This window comes from Ovis canadensis, chromosome 12 (assembly GCF_042477335.2).
Source record: "Ovis canadensis isolate MfBH-ARS-UI-01 breed Bighorn chromosome 12, ARS-UI_OviCan_v2, whole genome shotgun sequence".
NCBI lineage: Eukaryota > Metazoa > Chordata > Mammalia > Artiodactyla > Bovidae > Ovis > Ovis canadensis.
Genome location: NC_091256.1, coordinates 76961310 through 76984470, shown reverse-complemented (window position 1 = coordinate 76984470; position 23161 = coordinate 76961310). Strand labels below are relative to the sequence as shown.

At 37.9% G+C, this 23161-nt stretch overlaps 1 protein-coding gene across 2 annotated transcripts in view; it reads right to left on the bottom strand.

Annotated features, from left to right (window-relative positions):
* Positions 1–4115: 4115 nt before the first annotated feature.
* Positions 4116–23161, bottom strand: part of RNF2 (ring finger protein 2) — a 41410-nt gene continuing 22364 nt past the window's right edge. Inside the window, exons 1-7 of one of the 2 annotated variants that reach the window (XM_069546294.1) lie at positions 14114–14571; positions 13407–13495; positions 10636–10796; positions 9812–10027; positions 7340–7612; positions 6359–6530; positions 4116–6090 (exon numbers count right to left, since the gene is read on the bottom strand). In XM_069546294.1, coding sequence (XP_069402395.1) covers positions 5989–6090; positions 6359–6530; positions 7340–7612; positions 9812–10027; positions 10636–10796; positions 13407–13493 — 1011 coding nt within the window. In that variant the 5' untranslated portion in view covers positions 13494–13495; positions 14114–14571 and the 3' untranslated portion in view covers positions 4116–5988. Of the gene's footprint in view, positions 6091–6358; positions 6531–7339; positions 7613–9811; positions 10028–10635; positions 10797–13406; positions 13496–14113; positions 14572–23161 lie in introns of those variants that run through there. The other variant, XM_069546293.1, reaches the window with a different exon arrangement.

Genomic DNA, 23161 nt, shown 5'->3' with positions numbered 1-23161 from the left:
GTGCTGGAGAAGGCTCTTGAGAGGAGCCGTCCAGCAAGGAGCTCAAACCAGTCAATCTTAAAGGAAATCAACCCTGAGTAGTGATCAAACCTGGGCCCCCTGCATTGGGAACATGGAGTCTTAGCCACTGAACAATCAAAAAGTCCCTACCGTCCTTCATGTTTCATTACGTAGTTAACTTTACCAGCGCTATTTATGTGGATTCAACTTACTAACGTCCTTTCATTTCTGCCTGAAGGATTCTTCAGTATTTCCTATAAGGTAGGCAGGTCTGCTACTGACAGATTTGCTCTGTTTTTGTGTGTGACCATCTTAGTTTCTTTCATTTTTCAGGAGTAATTTTGCTGCATAGAGAATTCTAGGTTGACTCTTTTCTTGCAGAGCCTCTGGGCCTCCATGACTTTCCCATGAGAAGCAAGCTGTTAATCTTATTAAAGAGTCCTCATATGTGATCACTTTTCTCTTGCTGTTTCTCAAACCCTGTCTTATTTAGCACTAGTTAGGCTTCTCATGGGATCGCAAAGAGTCGGACACGACTGAGCGACTGGACTGAACTAAACTGAGGCTTCTCAGATATCCAATTCTTTTTTGTAAAATTCTGAAGTTTGGGGCAATTATTTCTCCAAATATACGGTAACCTCTTTTCTTCTATCCTTCTGCTAAGTCACTTCAGTCGTGTCAGACTCTATGCGACCCCATAGACGGAAGCCCACCAGGCTCCCCCGTCCCTGGGATTCTCCAGGCAAGAATATTGGAGTGGGTTGCCATTTCCTTCTCTCCTTCTAGGACCCCCATTATGCTATTATACTTGATAAGTGTCCCTGGGATCTCTGCAGTTTTCCCCCTTTATTCCTTTAAATTTTATTTCAATATAGCTGATTTACAATACCGTGTTTCTATTCCTTTTTTTCTGATTTGGCTACTCTCAAGTAATACCTCTGTTCAAATTTGTTAAATATTTCTAGCAGTTCAAATCTGCTTTTGAGGGACTCTGTAGAATTTATTTCACCTGTTATAGTTTTCCAATCCAGGATTTCTATTTGCTTCTTTTATCATAATTTCTTTTTATTGTTATTTATTTGGAGCAAGATTATTCTCAAATTTAGCTTTTAAGACATGGTTTCTTCTAGTTCTCTGAACAAGCTTTTAAAGGCTAACAAAATTTTACTTAATAAATTCAACACCTGGGCTTTGTCCCACTTTCTTTGCAAGTCTTGTAAATTTTTTTGAGAACTAAACATTTAAAATAATATAACATGCCAACTCTGAACCCAGAATCCCTTCTCCTCCTCAGGTTTTGCTGGGTTAGAACTTCTTGGACTGACTCTGTAAAGCCTGCATTTTTTTGCTGTGTGTGACTGTTTTATTCTGTTTTGCTAGCTTAAATGTGAATAATCTTTGCTCAGTCGTGTCCAACTCTTTGCGACCCCAACGACGATAGCCTGCCAGGCTCCTCCGTTCATGAAATTCTCCAGGCAAGAAAACTGGAGTGGGTTGCCATTTCTTTCTCCATTTTGTTAGCTTAGAGGTCAGCTAATGACTGGACAGCAATGTTCTTTAATGCCTTTAAACAGTTAACTCTCCCAATCTTGAAGAAGTGCTCTTTGAAACTGTTGGGCTATGCCTTCAACACTTCAACATGCAGTTTACAACTCTGCCTTAGCTTTCACTTCTTACTTACAGAGCCTCAAGTTCTGTCACAGATTAGATTAATGCCTTCATTTTTCTTTTGGGTATGCATAACATCTTATACATGCAGCCTTCTAGATTCCCAGGAATATGCTGGAACTTTTCAAAGCCCTCTACAGGCACGACTTTTTTTTTTTTTTGGTCAGCATCTGTTTAGCCTCAACTGTTATCACAGCCTCAAGCAGCTTCTATGGTAAACAGGCTAAAGATACAGATGTTTGCACAGAGTGAGTGGAGTCAGGTCAAATAAAGACAAAACTCTTAAGAACACAGAGCTTTTCAGTGAGGTCAGGTCAAATAGTGACAATTCTCTAGAGTGGGCTTTTTGTAGTGCTTCAAGTTCCCTCCAGTGGTTTAAGAGGCTGCTGGTTTTAACAGTTGCAAGGTTGCTCGTTTTCAAAGCTGACCTGGAACTGAGGAAAGATGGACAGGGAAATTTAAAATGTTACAAACCATGTTGTTACAGTTTCTGTTGAATAAATGCTTTTTAGACTACTGGAAGCTTTTAGTTTGTTTTTTTTTTTTAGAGTTCTGACAAAGTTGATTTTGACAACTTTTAGTGTTAACATTGTTTTTATGAACAACAGATTTTCAGCAGTCCTTACTCCATTAATTCAGAAAAGTTATCAAGGAAGCCATTTTTATAGTTACCACGCTGGAACACTAGTTACTTTTCCTTTCTAATAATTATGTTTCTAAGATTTAGTAAACCAAGTATTTCTAAGTAGAAATGTGGTGGGAATTTAAAAGAGATCTTTTCTCATTTGGCATTTCAATTATTTCATGTTTAGTTCTCCAAGTTGAGAGTCCTAAGGTACAAGTGAAATATTGTCATTCCCAGTGTTCAGAAGACTTAAAACGATAATGTAAAACTAATTACAAAGGTACAATAATCAAAACAGAGTGGTACTGGCAAAAGAAAAGTCATACAGACCAATGGAATACAAGCCCATAAATAAACCATGCTGTATGTATGGTCAATTGATTTTCATTAACTGAAAATTAATTAAGGCTGCCAAGACAATTCAGTGGAGAAAGGGCAATCTTTTCAACAAATGGTGCTGGGGAAACTTCATATCCAAATGCAAACAAAGCTGATTTCTTATCTTTTGCCATATACAAAACTCAAGATGGAAAAAAAGACCGAAACTCTTGGAGGAATATCTTCATGATATTAGATTTGGCAATGCATTCTTATACATGATACCAAAGCACAGGCAAGAAATAGAAAAATTGGAACTTATCAAAATTAAAAACTTTTGTATATCACAGGACACTTCTGAAAGAGTGAAAAGCCAGCCCACAGAATGGGAGAAAATATATGAGTAAATCATGTATCTGATGACAGATTAATATCCAGACTATATTAAGAACTTCTACAACACACACAAACAATCCAATTAAAAATGGGCAAAAGACTTAAATGGGTATTTCTCCATAGAGGATATACAAATGGTCAGTAAGCATGTGAAAATATGCTTAGCATCACAAGCCATTAGGGAAATGCAACTCAAAAACACAATGAAATAACACTTTATACCCGTAAGCACAGCTACTGAAAGCAAAAACAGCAAGTGTTAGTGAAGAAGTGGAGAGAGTAGAATCCTTCTGTATTGCTGGTGGGATTGTAAAAGGGTGCAGCCATTGTGGAAAAGTCTGAGGTTCCTCAAAACATTAAATATAGAATTAACATGTGATTCAGCAACTTCACTCTTAAGTGCATACCCAAAAGAACTTAAAGAACTCAAACATACTTGTACAAAAATGGTCACAGCAGCAGCATTCACAATAGCAAAAAGTTTCCATCAATCTAAGTACCCATCAACACATGGGATACAGTGGAATATTATTCAGCCATAAAAAGGAATGGAATTCTGATATATGCTACAACCTGGATGAACCTTAAAACCATTATGTTATGAAACATTAAGACACAAAGGACAAATGCTGCAAATGCTGCATGATTCCACATATATAACATGCCTAAAATAGTCAAATTCAAAGAAAAATAGAGTTTACCTGGGTGTATCACTTATCAGGTACAGTTTCTGATTGGGAAGATAGTTCCAGAAACAGATAGTGGTGATGGTTAAACAACACTCTGAATGTATCTTAATGTCATTCAATTGTACGGTTACAGTGATAAATTAGGTTATATATAGTTTAGCATAATATTAATAAATTTTAAAATGATAATGTACAATCCAAAGTCTCATTTCTCAGTTGAGAAGGTGGTTATAGAAGTTACTTGGATAATACTTTATGAAACACTCATAGTTAATAGTATGTTTAACAGTACCCACCCTCCAGCACACACAAACATACATATACATACACACACACACACACACGCCACTATACACTCAGTGCTCTATCAAACACCTGTAATTATATTTTGCAAAGGATTACACATCCAGTAAATTCACTAATGATGCAAAGAATTTATATCCTCCCATACTGATGGATAAAAACACATACATTCTCTAAGCACAAAGCTTATATTCACAAATAACTTTTTGCTTAAAGACAAATGTCAATTAATAATCACAATGGAAATTTAGTTGTTTAATGCAACCACTAATCTAATATCACCAATAAAATCTAAGCAGTTATATCACAAAACCAGGGTTATATTCAGTGGACATGCATTAATAATCTATACAATTTAACATTACACCAGAAAAGGAACTGAATACAAAATTTTCCTTGATATTTGGTGGTTTTCAAACTTCATGGCACAGATTACAAAAAAAAAACCAAAAATTGTAAAAACAGACTTTAAATATTTTCCAAAAAATGGTAAAAAATTGAACAAGCCTTTAAGTTTTCATATTGGGGTGAATATTTAAAACATCAAGCTGGCCCCGATCTGTCAAAAATGACAGGTAAATATTTACAACGACTAGATAGGCTTTCAGTTACAATGGTATTGGAGGGTAACTTTCCCCTGGTAAAAACTTTTTATGGTTAATTTCCCAATGCAAACATGTTTTCATAAATACTGTGATAATATAAACTTGGAAACATACTTGAAATCAGGACAGGGACAAAAAAACACAACACAAGTCAATCTTATTTCTGACCTGTAATCATAAAGCCTTTTGGGTCCAAACACCACACACTGTCCTTCATTATAAAACTAAATTAAGAAGAGTAGAATGACTTTTACCATTCTGGCTGACATTCTTCTACAGAATTATCTTTTACTACACATCAAGGCAGGGTTCAAGCTCCATTAGCTTGCTTCTCTAGATACAGTGTAATTAGCAGAGCACCAAATTTATAAACTGATATGGCAACCCAAAATGCTAAACACACTTTTCAAACAGAAGCAAATTTTCCCTATTGTTAGTTCTATGTGCCATGTTATTTTTGAAACTTATGCAGCTACCAATAAGAAAAGAATTAGGGAAGCTTTGAACATATCTTGTACTTTTCATCAAGGCTAAAGTGCAAAATATCTCCATGTCTCTGGTATTTTAATAGGAAAAAACATACACATAATAAAGGAAATGAGGTGACAATAAAATACAAAGAAAAAGACTTCTTAAAATACACACTTGCAAAACTACATAAGAACAATTAAAATTTTCTTTCTTCAATGACATCTGTGAATGAACCAAGTTCTCACAGAACTTGAGACCTTGTTTGGTTCTCTTTCCCAGGATCAGAAATTCCAAATTTAGAGGGACAAAAATGGAAGAAAATAACATTGCATGACAATGGACACTAAGTTCATAAAGAACTTTTCTTTAAAAATGAGATATTATGGAAGAAAATACCATGAAAATAATAATCCTATGAGAATTGTTTTTTAAGCACAGTAAATTTGAGCCTTGGTCTTCATGAAGATACTACAGCTTATATAGAAAACTATAAATATACAAGACTCCAGGAAAAAAAGTCAAAATACATATTTAACATTCTGTAGGCCTAAAAAACTTTTGAAGGGAGGGAGAAAGATGGCCAACTGAATCTTCACTCAAGAATACAGAACTATGAAAAATTCCTGGGTCAAAAGCTCCAAGATGCTCCAAATGGAACCACACTTTGTGAAAACATACAATTTAGATATACTTTTTAAAGGAAAGAAAAAGTACTGAATAATTGCAGTTTCTTCCAAAAAGGAGATCTTAAATTAAGGGGAAAAGATTCTAATAGTGTAAACGAATCTGGCTCAGAAAGAAAACTGAATAACATATCCAATGTTCTGTCCATAAAAGTAATGACGGTACATCTTTAATATTAAAGAAATAGGCTATAAAAAAGTTCATTCTCAGAACTGGTTTTAGTAAAATCTCATTTGTGCTCCTTTGTGGGTGCATAATAAAGTTCCATGGGTTTGTTCACCTTCCAGTATTTCTCACTGACCAATTCCAAAGAAAAAGAGCCATTTAACACCTAAAACAAAAAAGAAACAATTATGAAAACTACTCCAAGTACAAAATAGTGAGATGGAACTACATTAAAGTCCATCTGAAAAAAAACTTAGGATAAACTTGTTGTCATTTATACCATTCATAAAAGAGAAATGGATATATCAAGTTAACTACCCTGCTGCAATTTCTCTTCAGTGTATGCACCATTTTATTAGGCCCCACCCCACAACTTGCCACTCAGATGCTCAATGTGCCCCCAATATCAACAGCCTATTATTTTAAATACTTACAGTGAACTGGCCACTGGCTGTTGCTATGTAAATGGTATACTGCTTCTCACTGGCCGTATCAAGGTTCATCTGGTTTGATTCTCCTTTGCTTCGAAGTTCTTCTAAAGCTAACCTCACAGCCAGATACTTGGATAAGTGATCAACAGTGGCATTACCTGAAGTCTTTATGTATCTGGAAAAACAAATCATTAAAACCTTAATTTCTAGATTAATGATAAAAATGTATGTAAATTATAAAACACATTTCCAAAAAGCCATACAAAATGCAAATATCTCAATTATTGACAAAATAATATCAGAAATTAATTCCTCTATTATCTAAAAATTTCCTACTGAAAGGTACAGAAGAGAGAAAGGTACAAGCTCACATCAACCAGGCCATGAAAGCTCTACCTACCTCACCATCCATAATATATGACATAAAATAACAAAAATCAAATAGAAATACACACTGTACAAAGAGGAAAAAAAGAACATACCACTCAACCCCAACCATCAGTTCTGAATCTACAGCAGCAAAAATACTACTAAGAATATAAGCAAATTTCTTCTTGTCTAAGAATTAATTTTAGGTTTTTCAGAATGAGCGTTAAGGGCTAATTTTCAGATGTTTTTTAAAGCATAGTGTATCATTCACTCACTCACTCAACCTGATGCGTATCTGTTCTTAATGGCAGGTAGTGTGCTCTCTGAAGAGAGATAATAAAGCAGCCATGCTGGCCAGCCAAAAATTTTAGAGCATTATTGTTAAGACATTTAAATGATCCTTTGTCCTCCTCTGCCTAGGAGGGTCCTTCCTTTCAGATATGCATCTGTAGACGGCAAGCACTTGAGGAATAAAAACAACAATGCAGGCAGCTAAACTATCCAGCTGGCAACAATGGGATGACAAATATCACCCTTACTTCTTACCTGAAATTGCTTTCTAACTCCAAAGTAAACATTCTAAATTCAGATAATCTGAAACTAACCCACACTTACCTTGTCTGTGCACTGTCATCTTTTTCCATAAGTGTGGGATGAGGCCTGAACACTAATTCAATTTCACTAGCGCCGTCCATTACTGGGTCAATTGCCACTGTTGCATTATTATTATCAAGCTCAAGCCCGGAATCGTCAGATGTTTTGGTCCGTTTGTTACTAGGTCCTGCTTCCTGATTGCTATGCGTGGACGCATTACTACAGTGAGAACTGTCTCCATTGTCTTCTGCTCCACTACCATTCTCAATCTGTTGTTTCTTACCTCGCTGTAATCTAGTTAAGAGGAAAATAACACAAAAACAGGTTGCATGAAATTTACATGTAGGCCTTCTCCATGCATCAAGTTAGAAGTACATTTATTGAAGTTACTAAATTCTAAGTTCCCTGGTAGCCTAGAGGTTAGGGTTCCAGATTTTTATTGCTGTGGCCTGGGTTCAACCCTTGGAATTGGGGAATTGAGATCTCGAAGCCACGTGGACCAAAAAAAAAACAATAAACACCTAAATTCTAAAAACATCTTAGTAACTGAATTTGCTCCAAGTTGAATAACGGCATCTATTTCCCACATGTCCTTGAAAAGTTTAGGGAAACATACACAGGCAAACATTTGAACAAATTTAACAAATATCTACATTCACTGAAAAAATTTCTTTTTTGATTATAGGGACTACTGGCAAATACTTACTTACATTTGGAGACTTTTCTTATGAGATTTTAAATCAAAAGAAAGGTATAATTCAGATATGTAAGCACTCTCTGCCTGCTGACCTCACCCAAAGTCAGCTAATGCAATGCAAAATTATTCTAATACAAAAGATGAGATATCTAAATACAGAGCATGAATAAAGAAGCGTCTCTCTAACAAGCTCAAATACTATAAACCAGTAATTAGGCAAGGCGCTTCATGTACACCTTATTTATTCATCAAAACAACCGTCAAGGCAGTTAACAATACTCATTTTATAATTGGGGTGGAAAATGCAAACTTAGCTGACACCTGAAAAAATAGTGTGTGCCATGCAGATTATCTAGAAGAGGTTCCTGAAAGACAGAACAGTAAGTATAAAGGCGCCAAGGCAGAAACAAGCTTGCTAAGTCTGAAAAACACCGAAGAAGCTTTAATAATGTTGTTAACAACTGAACAAAGCTTCTGTCACATACTCCCACCACTAGAAATGTTCAGCAAAATCGAAAGTCTATCCATAAAGGATTTCACAAAGGGGATTCTTTCTCCAAGTAGAAGACTGAAGGTCTGCATTTCAGAATCACTTCTAGTACCTTTAAATATGAATGCCTATTCCCCAATCAAAGATTTTGATTTACTTAGTCTGAAGTGATAACTTTGAGGCTCTAGGATTCAAAAACTTCCCAAGTGATTCTGATGTTCAGCCAAGGTGAAAGCCGCTAGACTGGGACGTGGCTTTGGAAAGTCCTGACTCTCCCTGAGGCCTAAACATGTAAGGAGATGTCAGAGCAGAAAAAAGAATGGGGGTGAGGAAAGTGCTCAGAATGTATAGGGCTTTGGAAGCTACCCTACCATTAAGGTCTTTTAGCCTGACTATGAAGAGAAGATATTGGAGGCCTCAAAGCAAAGGAGAACTTGGACCTGACTTTCACCTCATCATTCTGTCTGCTGTGCTTTGAACAGATGGTATGGTGATAAGCATGGAAAGTAGAAAGACCAATCAGGAGGCTACTTCAATACTTCAAACGAAAGACAGTGGCTGCTTATACCAACGTGGATGTATTATGGGAAAAGCTAAAAATATATTTACTCGCAGACTGGTATACAGACTGGGAAAAAAGGAGAGATTAAAAGTAACCCCAAAATGTTTGGCTAAAGCAAGTGTGATGATGGTGTTGCCATCAACTGAAACAGGCAAGAAAGAAGAGACGTAGGGGGTGAAAAGCGATAATGCAGTACTGAACATGTTAGGTTTGGAGACAAGAAACAGCTAACAACATACAAAGGGAACCAGGAGAATATGATCTCTTGAGAGACAAGGAAAGAAAACCAATCAAAGAGAAAAGAGAAATTAACTGTGTAAAATATTAAGTAAGATGAGATCTCAGAATCAGCGACTAGATTTTTCCACGTGGAGGCCAATGATAACCTTGACAAGGGTGATATGAGGAATGGGGGTAAACCCTGACTGGGGGAGTTCAAAATGGGAAGAAATTGGAGGTGGTGAGCACAGACAACTCTTATGAAGAGAAGAAGAGAAGTACAGTGGTGAGTGGAGACAGAAGTGGGTATATGAGAGGTTTTTGTTTTGTTTTTATGATTCTACTTTAAAAGGAATCCCCTATTACCCCGGGAGACATATATTATACCTGCATGAAAAACTAATTACATAGAACTACTGTTGGTTACTGCATTTTATCTTTTTCAAAATGGAAGGCGGTAAGTAAATTCAGTCTTTAATAAAACACTCAGAAGAGCGGCCACCCTCTCTGCCTTCTCGCCCGTACCTGTTCATAGCCTGAATCTTCAGTCCCTCCTCAATACTGTGGCTGAGTGCCTGCTGATTATTGTGCTTGTTGATCCTGGCTAATACTCTTTCTTGATGAGCTTCATACTCATCACGACTTGGATAAATTTTGCTGATGAGTGCATCGAAGTTTGGGTCTGGTCTTAGTGATCTTTTGGAAACTAGCTTTTTCCGACAGGTAGGGCATTCTTTATTGCTAAATAAAAAGAGGGAAAAGAAAATATAAGTAATGCCAGTATCTTTGGGCTGAAGACAAAAATAGCCAGCTTCCAGATTAGTATCATCTTTTCCCCAATACCTTTACTAAGTCACAGAAATTTAAACTGATTAACCTGACTTTCCTTGAATATCTGACTAGTGGCTATAAGCACGGTCTTTGAAACCTGAGATACTCTCTACTACTTGCCAACAGAGAAAAATCTAAATACTTCCTTATGATAATTTATATATAACCATTTTAGAAATGAAAATCTAGTCTTTCCTAATATAAAGTTCCCCTTTCTGATATCCATGCCATATAAGGAGAAAACTATCCATTAATATATATTCATGTTATCAATTATTTTATTGAAATAGCTTTCATCAGGATATTATTTTATATATTTAAGAAGTAGAAAAACCATGGTTTCAAACTTTGTAGTTTCCTCAAAATAAAAACTCATCCTGAAAAGCTTCTAACATTATATAAAACCAACTATTTCAAAACAAAGATTCTCTAGCAATTACAACCTAGACTTTAGATAAAGCACTAGAATATGGTCCTCACATAATGTAAATGCCTAGGTGTCACTCATTTTAACATACCCACTTCTGAGGGCTGTGATAATGCAGTCTGCACAAAAACGATGTAAGCACTCTTTTGTAGTCATGGTGTTCTTCAACATATCCAAACAAATTGGGCACATTAATTCACTGTGTAGACTTCGAGGTGAAACCACAATTTCTAAGCCATCTGTTATTGCCTCCTGTAAAAACATCACTTTAAAATTAAATCCTAATTTTTTTAAAAAAGTTATGGACAAGTTCAAACATATAAGAATACAGAAGAGACAAAAATGAACACCTGTGTAGCCATCATCCAGTCAACATCACTGTCAGTTTACAACCAATCTTGTTTTATCTATAATCTCCTTCAACTTCCCTCAGCCCCAGCACCAAAGCATTATATAAATCTGTTATCATAATGTCAAAGATAGCTTATCATATATTTAAAAGATAACTAATGGTAAATTAGCCTGGCGTAATTTTAAAATAGCACTAAATATGGAGTCAGATGGCTTAGGTTCTAGTTCAACAACTAGCTCTGCAACTCTAAATATTTTAACATTATCTTCTTACCTGCAAAATGAGGACACTGAGGCTAAAGGAACCCTAAAAATTCTTCCATCTGCGAAAGTGTACCATTTTGATAATAAACTATATACTTCATGCCATCCATTAAAAGATTTTAAAATATGAATTTAAATATTCTCTATGCACAGTTCAACGGGATTTTGCTTTAAAATCACTTTTTAAACCTTAAAAAATCTTGATCCACAGAGCAGTTTTATACCACGTGGTCAGGTTGTCAGGCTAACCTACAAACTGATTTAAACTATAGCATATCTGTCTGAAGTAACAAGTATTAGTATTTCTAACTGTCATGACTAAAACTGTTATCAGTGAGAAATGCACTTGGAGTTCCAATGTAGAATTCAGGCCACATCTCCCAAAGGCACAAATCAGCGACTCCTACTTTCTGCATCACTACCACTACCTACCCTTCCCACAAGGCGGCACTGAGAACAAAGGCACCAATACAGGCTCCTGTGGACTGAGGGAAGAGGGAGGTAGTGGCTATGAAGAGGAGGATGCAGGTAGAAATGAGGGCTTCCAACAGGGTTACTGACACTTCCTATTTCCACTGGCTCTCCATCATATTTGTGTTTTCTCTTTAGGGTCAAAGATTGATGACTCCACAAGAAAAGACAATGAAACTGTAGATACTGTCCCTTATCAAGTATCTATTTCAACCTTTAATATGTACACAAACTTTTGACTTAGGAATTATAACCTCCATTTTATGAATCACACAGGGTATGATGATGACCCAGCTAGTAATCAAGCCTGTCCCCCTTGGCCTCTTGAAAACTTGCCTAGCAAAATCCCAAGCCTGGATAAACCATCCATCTAGGTTTGCATTTCTATACCTGTGTATCTGTGTAGCAATGCAGAGGGGAAAGGGGGAGGGATCACACAACCAGACTGGTATCAGTGAAAACTCACTTTTCTTTTCACTACAGTGTTTTTCACACCTTTTCTTCTATCTGCAGACCTTCTAGCATGTAAACGTTAAACAGATCACCTTACTTCATTAAAAGAGAGCTCTCATTTTCTCTCTACCTGATCTTTATAAGGCATCTTCCTCGTTCTTATTACAGGGAGAAAGTACATCACTTCCTATCAAATCTACGTTCCTTTCTACCTTCTCAAGCATACTCCCCTTTCAATTATTCTGTCTGCTCTCAGACTTCAGCAATCTCTTCCTCCTCACTAAATCAATCTGGATTAACATAGGCTTGCTGCAGTGAAACGTGAACCTTAGAGCTGTGTACAGAGGGAGCTGGGGTGAGAGGAGTTCCACTTCTCACTAACAAAATTTAAAACTCCCTGATTCTTCGTTCCCCTCAAGTTTTCACTCATTTCGGCATCTCTGCACAGCCAAACTTCTCTAAAGCATTACCTATTCACCTTCACCTCCCCTCCTCCCTCTTTAACACAGCACAACCTACTCAAGGGAATTTATTCTTCTCAAGGGTTACCAGCTGTATACTGCCAACTCGAATGTTCACTCTTGTAATCCTTATCTTACTCATCCTCTCAGTAGTACTGAACACAGTAGCTGCATCCTCCTTGAAACACTCTGTCCTCTTTTTTATCTCCTCTCCTCATCTCCCATTTTTCCTTCCATTTCTCTGGCTGTTCCTTCTCAGCCTCCTTTCCTATTACTTAATTTCTAAATGCTGAAGCTCCTCTGGATGAAGTTCTGAGCCTTCTGCTCATCTCTCTCTAGGTAATCTGGCATTCCTGTGCTCAAAATGCACTGACAAGTCCTGAAACTTTACATTTAGCCCAGACCCCTAGGTAGCATTTCTGCTTGTCTTACAGGCATTTCAAACTTTCGGACTTCAGTTTTAAGGATGTTTATCTCCTTCAAGCTTGTTCCTCTCCCAGTCTTTCCCGTCTTCACCTTCTCAAAACAGTCTTCCCTAGTTACCCTGTTATTATTACAGCATTGAGGAACTTTCCTATATACAACTTCTCATATGTGTAATTTACTTGCTTGATGTCTAAACTTCCTGAGCTGATGCCACATCTGTTTTATTCACCACTTTACCTAGTCCCTAATTTAAGACCTGGTACACAATAGGCACTCAAATTATTTCTTCAATGAATGGTCAACCAACATACACAAAAATTAGGACTACTTTGTATATATTATTACGGTTATGGTCTTTCAAATTTTCATTTTCTAAAAATATATTCCAGTTTTCATATGTCTCATATTTTCCCTAAATTATCTTGGTCTACATTACCTGAGGTGTTCGTTGTAGTTCATATAAACTGAGCTCCCATGTTTTGCTTAATGGCTGAGTTCCATTTGTCTGCACAGCCTGAGACATTGCTGGGAATAAAGAGGAGAGAAAAATAATTTTAGTATCTGAAAGGGAAGTAAACCTCAAAACTAATTTTTAGACATTTAAATCCTGACAATAATAGTAAAAAAAAAAAAAGTTACACACTGGTTCAAGAATGGAAATGAAGAAAAGCTCAAAAATATTTCCATTTATAAATACAAGATACTTGACAGCAAGAGGCTATCACTGATCTCTGAACATCTAACAGCCCGCATACAGAGAATGCTTCATTATTACTCATGTATAGAAAGTCTTCTTCACCTAAGATAGCAAGCATCTTTCTGAAACTAGTGGTCAGGGAATTTAGAACTAAGTCAGGAAAATGTCAAGACTTTTCAGCATGGCCACCTGGTTCAATTTTTCCCAAAGACACAGAATCTGCCTTCTAAGCGCTTTAAGCCCCGGCCATCCTGCCTCTGCTCTCACAGCTCCACTCATGGAAACTCCCGTCAGCTTATACTTCAGAAAGCTCCTCCTAGTGGTGAGTCCAAAACTGCTAGCTACCCACCCCTACAGCTTGCCCTCTAGAGGCAAGCTGATTTAAGTCGAGCCATTTTTCCACACAACAGTCTTTCAAACATTTGGATACTGTTATCACATCCCACCTGATTTTTCTTTACTTCTGGCTGAATGTCCTAGTTCCTCCTAGTGCTCACCATCTGATACAATTTCAAGGTCTCCTTGAGTTCTAATTATTTAATGGAACACTAAGGGAGGGAGAGTGGTCCAGTAGACAGTGAGAAGGAAAAATATCACACTTGCCTAAAGACACAACTTTATCACAGTACGTTACTCTACACTGGCACATAAACAATGAAGGACATGATCTATCTGTATCCAGGATGCTGAATTTCCCACTTTTAACAGATACCATTTTAAAATATCTGCTCAAGACTCCACCTAATGAGCAATTAACTCAACTTTGTTTTTTTAAGTAAAAGCACTTCACTGAACTTTAACCTAAATTCTGCTGCTGCTGCTAAGTCGCTTCAGTCATGTCCGACTCTGTGCGACCCCATTGATGGCAGCCCACCAGGCTCCCCCGTCCCTGGGATTCTCCAGGCAAGAACACTGGAGTGGGTTGCCATTTCCTTCTCCAATGCATGAAAGGGAAAAGTGAAAGTGAAGTTGCTCAGTCGTGTCCGACTCTTAGCGACCCCATGGACTGCAGCCCACCAGGCTCCTCTGTCCATGGGATTTTCCAGGCAAGAGTACTGGAGTGGGGTGCCATTCTAGTCCCCTCTAAAATTCAATACACACTGTCTCATTGACAGAAAGCCACATTTCCACATGAAGTTTCTCCTTTGTCCAAGCAAAAATGTGAAATGTTCAAATTTTTCAAATTTGAGTGAATCATGGATTTTGTTTATAATTTTGAGGCTGTCCACTGAGTCTACCCTAAAGACTTGTTCATTTGGCTTACTGGAACTAGTGGACTCCCAAACAAGCAAAAGCCTTTTGTCCTTGAACTAAAATTATCATTCAGGTCCTGTATGATCCCTGATCAGTGTCCCCAACAGTAATCTGAAATCTCAGCAATTTTTCTCAGCTATTATAGCTGAGTTGCACAGTCACTACACTAGCTGAGTTTGTTAATTCTATTATTAGTATCCTGTGGTTCTTTAAGTATCTCCCTGAATGCTTTAACTCCATTCTCTGAGAATCATAAATTGAAAGAATTTTGTGAAAGAAACTTCTCCTTGATGAAATACTGTCTTTTCTGTATCGTTCAATCTTCAGACGATCAAATGATGGCATAGGCTCTACTAACTGCTATGTAGTTAAACTTTAGCAGCCAACGGATACAAGAGACCCAAGAGACCAGTGTCTGCTCTCTGGAGCAACAAACTTTGCTATAAGCCTCTCTAAAATCTTTCATAGGAGATATCTAAGAGACATCACTTTGTTTAATGGAGGAGGCCTTTCTTCATTTCTGTACTTGGGGACTAAGGTTAACATTTCTGTACTTTAGGGACTAAATCATGGTTTCTAGCCACCACTTTATGGGCTTCCCAGGCGGCTCAGTGGTAAAGAATCCGCTTGTCAATGCAAGAGACAAAGGTTTGTTCCCTGGGTCGGGAAGAACCTCTGGAGAAGAAAACAGCAGCCCACTCCGGTATTCCTGCCTGGGAAGTCCCATGGACAGAGAGCCTGGTGGGCTACAGTCCACAGCGTCACCAAGAGTGGGACACGACTTAGCAACTAAACAATAAGAACACACCACTTTATGAGCATTGCTTGATCTTACTATATGCAGTGTGTGTTATCAATACAACTAAAACAAGCTCTAGAAAAGAAAGGAGAAAAAGTACCAAATATACGATGGCCAGTCTTTCTGACTGGTATGCTGAAGCCTTAAAATTAAACTTGGACTTCAAAGCAGCATGGCTTTAAAGACTCTCCAGCAAAGAAAAAAGCATTCAGATTATCTGAAACCTGCCGTCCTTATGCACCCAACATTATGTTTTGGCATCACCACCTTTTATACTCTCTGTTCCCCTTTACTGCCTCCCCTGAAATTCCAAATGAACTATCTTTTCCTCAAGGTCTTCCCCAAGAAAACAACCAGTGACCCATACCCACTTAAGACTGCTACAATGGTAGATAAACCAATGGAAACTGAAGTAAGGTACAGTTCAGGTTAACAGTCATAATAAAAAACTTTCCAAAACCGTAAGGCAGAGAGACTAATGGCTGCTACTGGATTTCATTCTGTTAAGACACCGTTTGTCCAGGAATCCCAGGCTTATATTAATGACTCCATTTACTTGTAGCCTCTCAGATGAATAAAAGTGTTGAAAACTGGCTGGAAAAACAGAAAAAAATGAAGTACAAAACACTCCACAGGAGACTAGGGAATGCAAGGGACTAGAAAAAGCAAGAAAACAAGAGTGATACACAGGCCTTTTCTGATGCCTTTCCTTTAAAAGTCAGACTAAAATTCAAGGTTGTGAGTAAGGAATGGAACAATAAATAGGAAACAAAAGAAACTGGCATCAAGGTGTGCAACCTGTATTGTGCGACAGGCTCAACAGATAATGTAAGAAGAATCTGTCCTTCTTTTTCTTAACAGGCTAACATCTAAAGTACAGGATTAAAAAAAAAAAAAGGATTGGAAATTTGCAAATTTGGATAATTTCCAACACAGCAGTTGAAAATGTGAGAAGACCTTTAGAAAACTGACAAAGTACAAACTAAAACAAACATATGATACTTCAGATTAAAAAACCAAAGATCCTTTAGCCTCTTAAGTTTCAAGGACCTATTCGTAAAGATACTGACAGATACAGCAATCAGAAAAAATTAGTGGAAGAGGCACTGCTCCATATTAGCAAATAAAGGGTGTATGTGGGGTGGGGTCGGGTGGGATGTGTGTGTGTAAAGAACAACAGTCTCAAACCTACCAAGGATGCAGCTCTGAAGCTGACTCTGGAATTCACTGAACTCAAGGTAAACTGCCTTTAAATACAGCTTCCCTGTAAACACATGTGCCACGTTTCTACCATAAACTCTATAATAACACAATGAATCTATCAGAGAACTAAAACTACTAAGACAGGAGGAATTTCTCAGAACTCTAAATCCCAATGCATGTCCCAACACTGTTACCCTGGGGTCAACTACAAACAGAACACTCCTTTCATCTGTCTGTAAAATGCTCCCCCAGCAAACTAATAGGAACTGTCAAATAAAATATTCTCCTAAGGCCTTTTTCTAGAGATATCAGTTCTGCTGAACATAGCCAAATTTTATCCGATTTGGGTATTTGTATTACCTGTGGCAACTAAGATTTAGAAAGTAAACCACAAGTTAGTTGTAGTTCCAAAACATCACAGTATCATTTAGAAAACCAGGATCAATATGACCTTTGAAAATTTTCCAGTCTTTCTGTTTGAATCTGTATTACAATCAATCATAAGTTCCCTGGTAACTAGTCTTAAATGCTATGGCATGGATACCATCTTACCAGATAACACAGCAGGTGTTACAAAAAAAAAGAAAAAGAAAAGGATACAATCTTGCTGATTACCAAAACCACTATCTCATTTTTTTTTCTTTTTTAAATTATGAAAGTATCACAATTACAGGAGATTTGGAAAATACAGAACAAGGTTACATATGGTTCCACTATATATTAAATTATTTTTTAAGTAGATTAAGATTTTTTAGTTGGAGTTTCAATATCAAACTCTCAAAATTAACAGAATGAATATAGAGAGAAGTAGAAGGATACAGAAGACCTGAAAATCACTATGAGAACCAATTCAACATAATTAAGATTTCTACAGTTTGCACACAACAGTGGGATACAAGTTCTATTTAAGTTCCCAGACAATAAACTAGGAGACATTGGAAGATATCCATGGACATAAAACAAAGTGCAAAAATTTCATGGTCTAAAGGTACTGAAACAGAGTCTGTTCTCTTATCACTATGGAATTATGTTAGAAATCAGTATTGAAAGACATTTGAAAATAACCCACATATTTCCAAGTGCAATGTGACATTTACCAAGAGAGATCTTTGACTTTGCCACTGAAAGCCTCAATAAAAGTTAGAAGTCCAAGAAAACACAGAGGGTGTATCTCATCTAGGTATTCATACTACTGACATATACACAGAGCAAAGAAAGAGAAAAGGAGTAAGAAGGGATAGCCTAGATAAAAACTACAATCTGAAAGACTGGAAAGCAGAGCTGAAGCCCATGAAGGAGGGAAGCGAGGTGTTGGACAAAGTAGATTCTTTCCAGCGATAGGAGATGACTACTGCCCGAAGATCCTTGCCACAAAACAGAAGATCTAGGTCTACCCATGGCCCAACCCCTACCTAAATGACACTTCTGAATAAGAAAAGAGAGACCGAAACAGAAATGTTTCTTGCACGAAGTAGATACTCAAAGTTGTGATGCAAATATTAGCATTACAGTTCAGACAAGATAATTTTAGTAGCAGCGACAGAAACAAAACAAATCCTGAGAAAAGATCTAGTCACAGTTAAATGTTGGGAGTTCACAGCTTCAATAACCAAAGGGAAAATGTCAACAGTATATTCAAAACGTTCTTTGAAGGACCACGAGTATCTGGCTTTCATGCTGACTTTCCACACTGTCACATACGGCAGATCACAAAGTCCTTTTGTGGACACTCAATGTGGTTTCAAAAGCTTTTTCAATACAACAACCTCAAGATGATTGGATGGCATCACCAACTTCATGCACAAGAGTTTCAGCAAACTCTGGTAGATGGAGAAGGACAGGGAACCTAGTGTGCTGCAGTCCATGGGGTGGCAGAGTTCGACACGACTGAGCGACTGAAAACCACCACTCAACATGTGACTCAGCTCAGTCATGTCCGACTCTTTTGTGACTCCATGGATTGCAGCACAGCAGGCTTCCCTGTCCTTTACCGAGCCCCAGAGCTTGCTCAAACTCACATCCATCAGGTCGGTAATGCCATCCAACCATCTGATCCTCTGCTGTCCCCTTCTCCTCCCACCTTCAATCTTTCCCAGCACCAGGGTCTTTTCAAATGAGTCAGTTCTTTGCACCAGGTGGCCCAAGTATTGGGAGTTTCAGCTTCAGCATCAGTCCTTCCAATAAATATTCAGGACCGATTTCCTTTAGGATGGACTGGTTGGATTTCCTTGCAGTCCAAGGGACTCTCAAGAGTCTTCTCCAACACCACAGTTCAAAAGCATCAATTCTTTAGTGCTCAGCTTTCTGTATAGCCCAACTCTCACATCCATACATGACCACTGGAAGAACCATAGCTTTGACTAGATGGACCTTTGTCAGTAACATCTCTGCTTTTTAATACGCTGTCTGGGTTGCTCATAGCTTTTCTTCCAAGGAGCAAGCGTCTTTAATTTCATGGCTGCAGGCACCATCTGCAGTGGTTCTGGAGCCCAAGCAAATAAAGGCTGTCACTGTTTCACTGTTTCCCCATCTATTTGCCATGAAGGGATGGGACTGGATGCCATGACCTTAGTTTTTTTGCATGTTGAGTTTTTCTCAACACTAAAAGTAGTTTTTCTCAGAGGCCACTACTAAATGCCTTTTTGCAACAAGTGACTACCGCATAAAGAAAAGGGCAGAGAAGGGAAAAGAGATGAAAACTCCTATGCATTCTACACAAAGAGGTTTACTAGCTTATCTTTCTCTTTTCAAAAAAATAAGAAAAAAGGCTAAGACTTTCATCTCCAGTTCTGCATGTAAAGCTGAACAAACTGAAAAATCGACTACTCTTCCAGGACCCATAAGTAAGGGGAGGACAGACGGATCCCGACTGTCCCCAAACTGGAGAGACAGAGACTGGGGAATCTCAACAACGCACCTGCAGGAGGAACCAGTGTTGGGGGGAAACGCTGAACTGTACCTGAAAAAGCCTTGCAGTATGCCGAGTGCGGACAAGTCTGAGAGTTAAAAACTTCAGGAGGACCTAGTCACAGGGAGGGGAGCCCCCCAAATAATGTCACATTTGCCTCTAGAACGCCAAACAGATTCCCACAGCAATTATCAAAGAAAATTCCCCTCATGCTTCCAGCAGAGAGAGAGGGAAAGGAAACCATTTTAAAATATGCCAGAGCACTCTAGTTCTTAACAAAGCCTGCCCTCAGAGAAAACTAGGTAACCAGAACCTAACCTGCTGGGCTATTATAAAAACCTAAGTGACCTGGGGAAGGGAAATAACCAACTCCAGTTCATTCTAGTCATCCTGTCCCACCTAAAAGGGGTTAAAAAAAAAAAACACCCATTAGTGAAGTTCACAGTCCAGAGGAATAGATTCTGAGACCAACTATAAGAGTACAGAACCATCACTTTCCCCCAACACCTCATCAGCACACTACTAAAGGCCTTTTTCCAACAGCTGCTTTTACCCAGTACAACATTTAAGCATGCTGGCAATAGAAAAAATTACAAGGCATACCAAATGACAAAAACATAATCTGAGAAACAAAGCATCAGAACCAGACATGGCAAGGATACTGGAATTATCAGACCAGGAAAAAAAAAGACATAAGAAAATTTAAAAGATAAGCCAACAAAGAAAATATTTGCAACATACATAACAAACAAAGGTCAAAATCCATAATATATAACAGATCCTGCCCTAAGTCAATTTAAAAGACAACTCAATATAGGCAAAATGATGAATGGGTAATTAACGGGAATTACGAGTGGCCAACAAAATTAAATCATGCTTAACTTCACTACAAATCATTAAACTGCAAATCAAGACAATGTTATCTATATATGCTCTATTTTTTGGCTGTGATGCTGACAAAAATTAAGATGATTGATAATACTGTTAGAAAAGGTGTGCAGAAACAGGAGTTCTCAAATCACTGGAAGTGTACAGTGGCATGGTTTTGGGGACAGAATAATCTGGCTATTAAATTTTTATCACTCTGACACAAAGAATTTGGTTGCTAAAACATGTCTTGCAATTCAGGCTTTAGGAAAAGTGACAAATTTTTTTTAATGAATACAAAAATTAGTTTTCAGGACAAAAGTATATTAATCCCCAACTTAGAAATTAAAAATTACTACTTAAAGTTTTTTCCATTAAAAATATATTATACTTAAGTTATGTGTCTATATTACTGGAAAATGTGTACTTGTGTACTAATTCAATTACATTATGGATTTGTCTTTCGGAGACTCATCTAGGGACTTCAGACACTAATCATAACATCGTTGAGTTTCCCTGGTAGCTCAGTGGTAAAGAATCCACCTGCAACGCAGGAGTGCGAGTTCAATCCCTGGGTCAGGAAGATTCCCTGGAGAAGGAAACAGCAAGCCACTCCAATATTCTTGCCTGGGAAATCCCACGGACAGAGGAGCCTGGCAGGCTACAGTCCACGGGGTCGCAAAGAGTCAGACACGACTTGAGCAACTAAATACACACGAACACACACATGTGTATAACATGTGTGTAACAAGGCTGCACATATTCACTTAGTAGTACCTGGCAAACAAAGTAATGTAAAGGCTCTCCAAAGTGTCTTTTTATTCCACCCCATCTGTAACCCTCAAACTGGTTGAGGGGAGTATTAAAAAACCATATAAAAAAAAAAAAACATATAGACATTGTTATCGTTTAGTCGCTGAGTCATTTCCAACTCTTTTACGGTCCATGGACTATAGCCTGCCAGGTTCTCTGTCCATGGGATTTCCTAGGCAAGAAATACTGGAGTGGGTTGCCATTTTTCTCCTTCAGAGGATCTTCCTGACCCAGGGACTGTACCCACATTCCCTGCATCTCCCACAGTGCAGGTGGATTCTTTACCACTGAGCCACCTGGGAAGCCCCTATAGACATTAAATGTGGCAGAGAGAAGGTTTCATATGAAAAAAAACAGAGGACAATACTAATACAGGTTCCATTCAATTCTTTGAGACTTCCAAAACCCTTAAATTCCTTGACTAGGCTACATATTTGCTCCCAAGATCATTCTCTGGCTCCCCTAGAAGGAAAAACAAATCCACTAAACCAAAAATTCCTCAAGCATAAAGGCAGCGAACTTCATACTTTAGGGATATCCTTGTTATAGTAAAATAAATGAGACACCTAGAAAGCACAGTGTTCTTTGGAACTGGATCAGCTTGAGTTTCCATCCTAATGCTAGCAGTTACTGGCTATGGACCCATGGGCAAACACTCAAGGCTTTATCTTTTAATCTGCAAAGTAACAGATCTTTCCAGGGTCATTGGTAAAGCTGAATGAGATGGTCATAATAAAATGTGTGGCATTTTATAAATGATGTCATAAAACTGAAAAGAGATAATTTTCTTTGTTTTAATAAATAGGAAATATTATTTCTTAGGCTCCCAATAGGTGAAGTACAAGGGGAAAAAATGATTTAGATGCTAACATTAAAAACCAAAAATTTTACATAGCCCCCTTTTAAAAATAATTATTATTTTTGAAAAGACATGTTCATGGGGTTCTCATTCCCATCACTTCATGGCAAATAGAAAGAGAAAAAGTGGAAGCAGTGATAGATTTTATTTTCTTGGGCTCAAAAATCACTGTGGATGGTGACTGCAGCCACAAAATTAAAAAGACACTCCTTGGAAGGAAAGCTATGACTAACCTACACAGTGTATTAAGAAGCAGAGATGTCACTTTGTTGACAAAGGTCCATTGAGTCAAAGCTATGGTTTTTCCGGTAGTCATGTACAAATATGCGAGTTGGACCATAAAAAAGGCTGAGCACCAAAGAGGCTTTTGCTGGAGAAGACTACCGAGAGTCCCTTCGGACTGCAAGGAGATCAAACCAGTCAATCCTAAAGGAAATCAATCAACCTTGAATATTCATTGGAAGGACTGATGCTGAAGCGCCAATACTTTGGCCACCTGATGCAAACAGCTAACTTGTTGGAAAAGACCTGGATGCTGGGAAAGCTAGAAGGCACGGAGAAAGGGGGCGGCAGAGGATAAGATGATTAGATAGCATCACTGATTCAATGGACATGAATTTTGAGCAAACTCTGGAAGACAGTGAAGGACAGGGGAGCCTGGCGTTCTGCAGTCCATGGGGTCACAAAGAGTCGGGCCAACTTAGCAACTGAACAACAACAAAGGAATGTAAGAATGCTTCAGCATGTGCCTTGTGTGATTAAAAAAATTTTTTAATCAACTGACAGGCTTA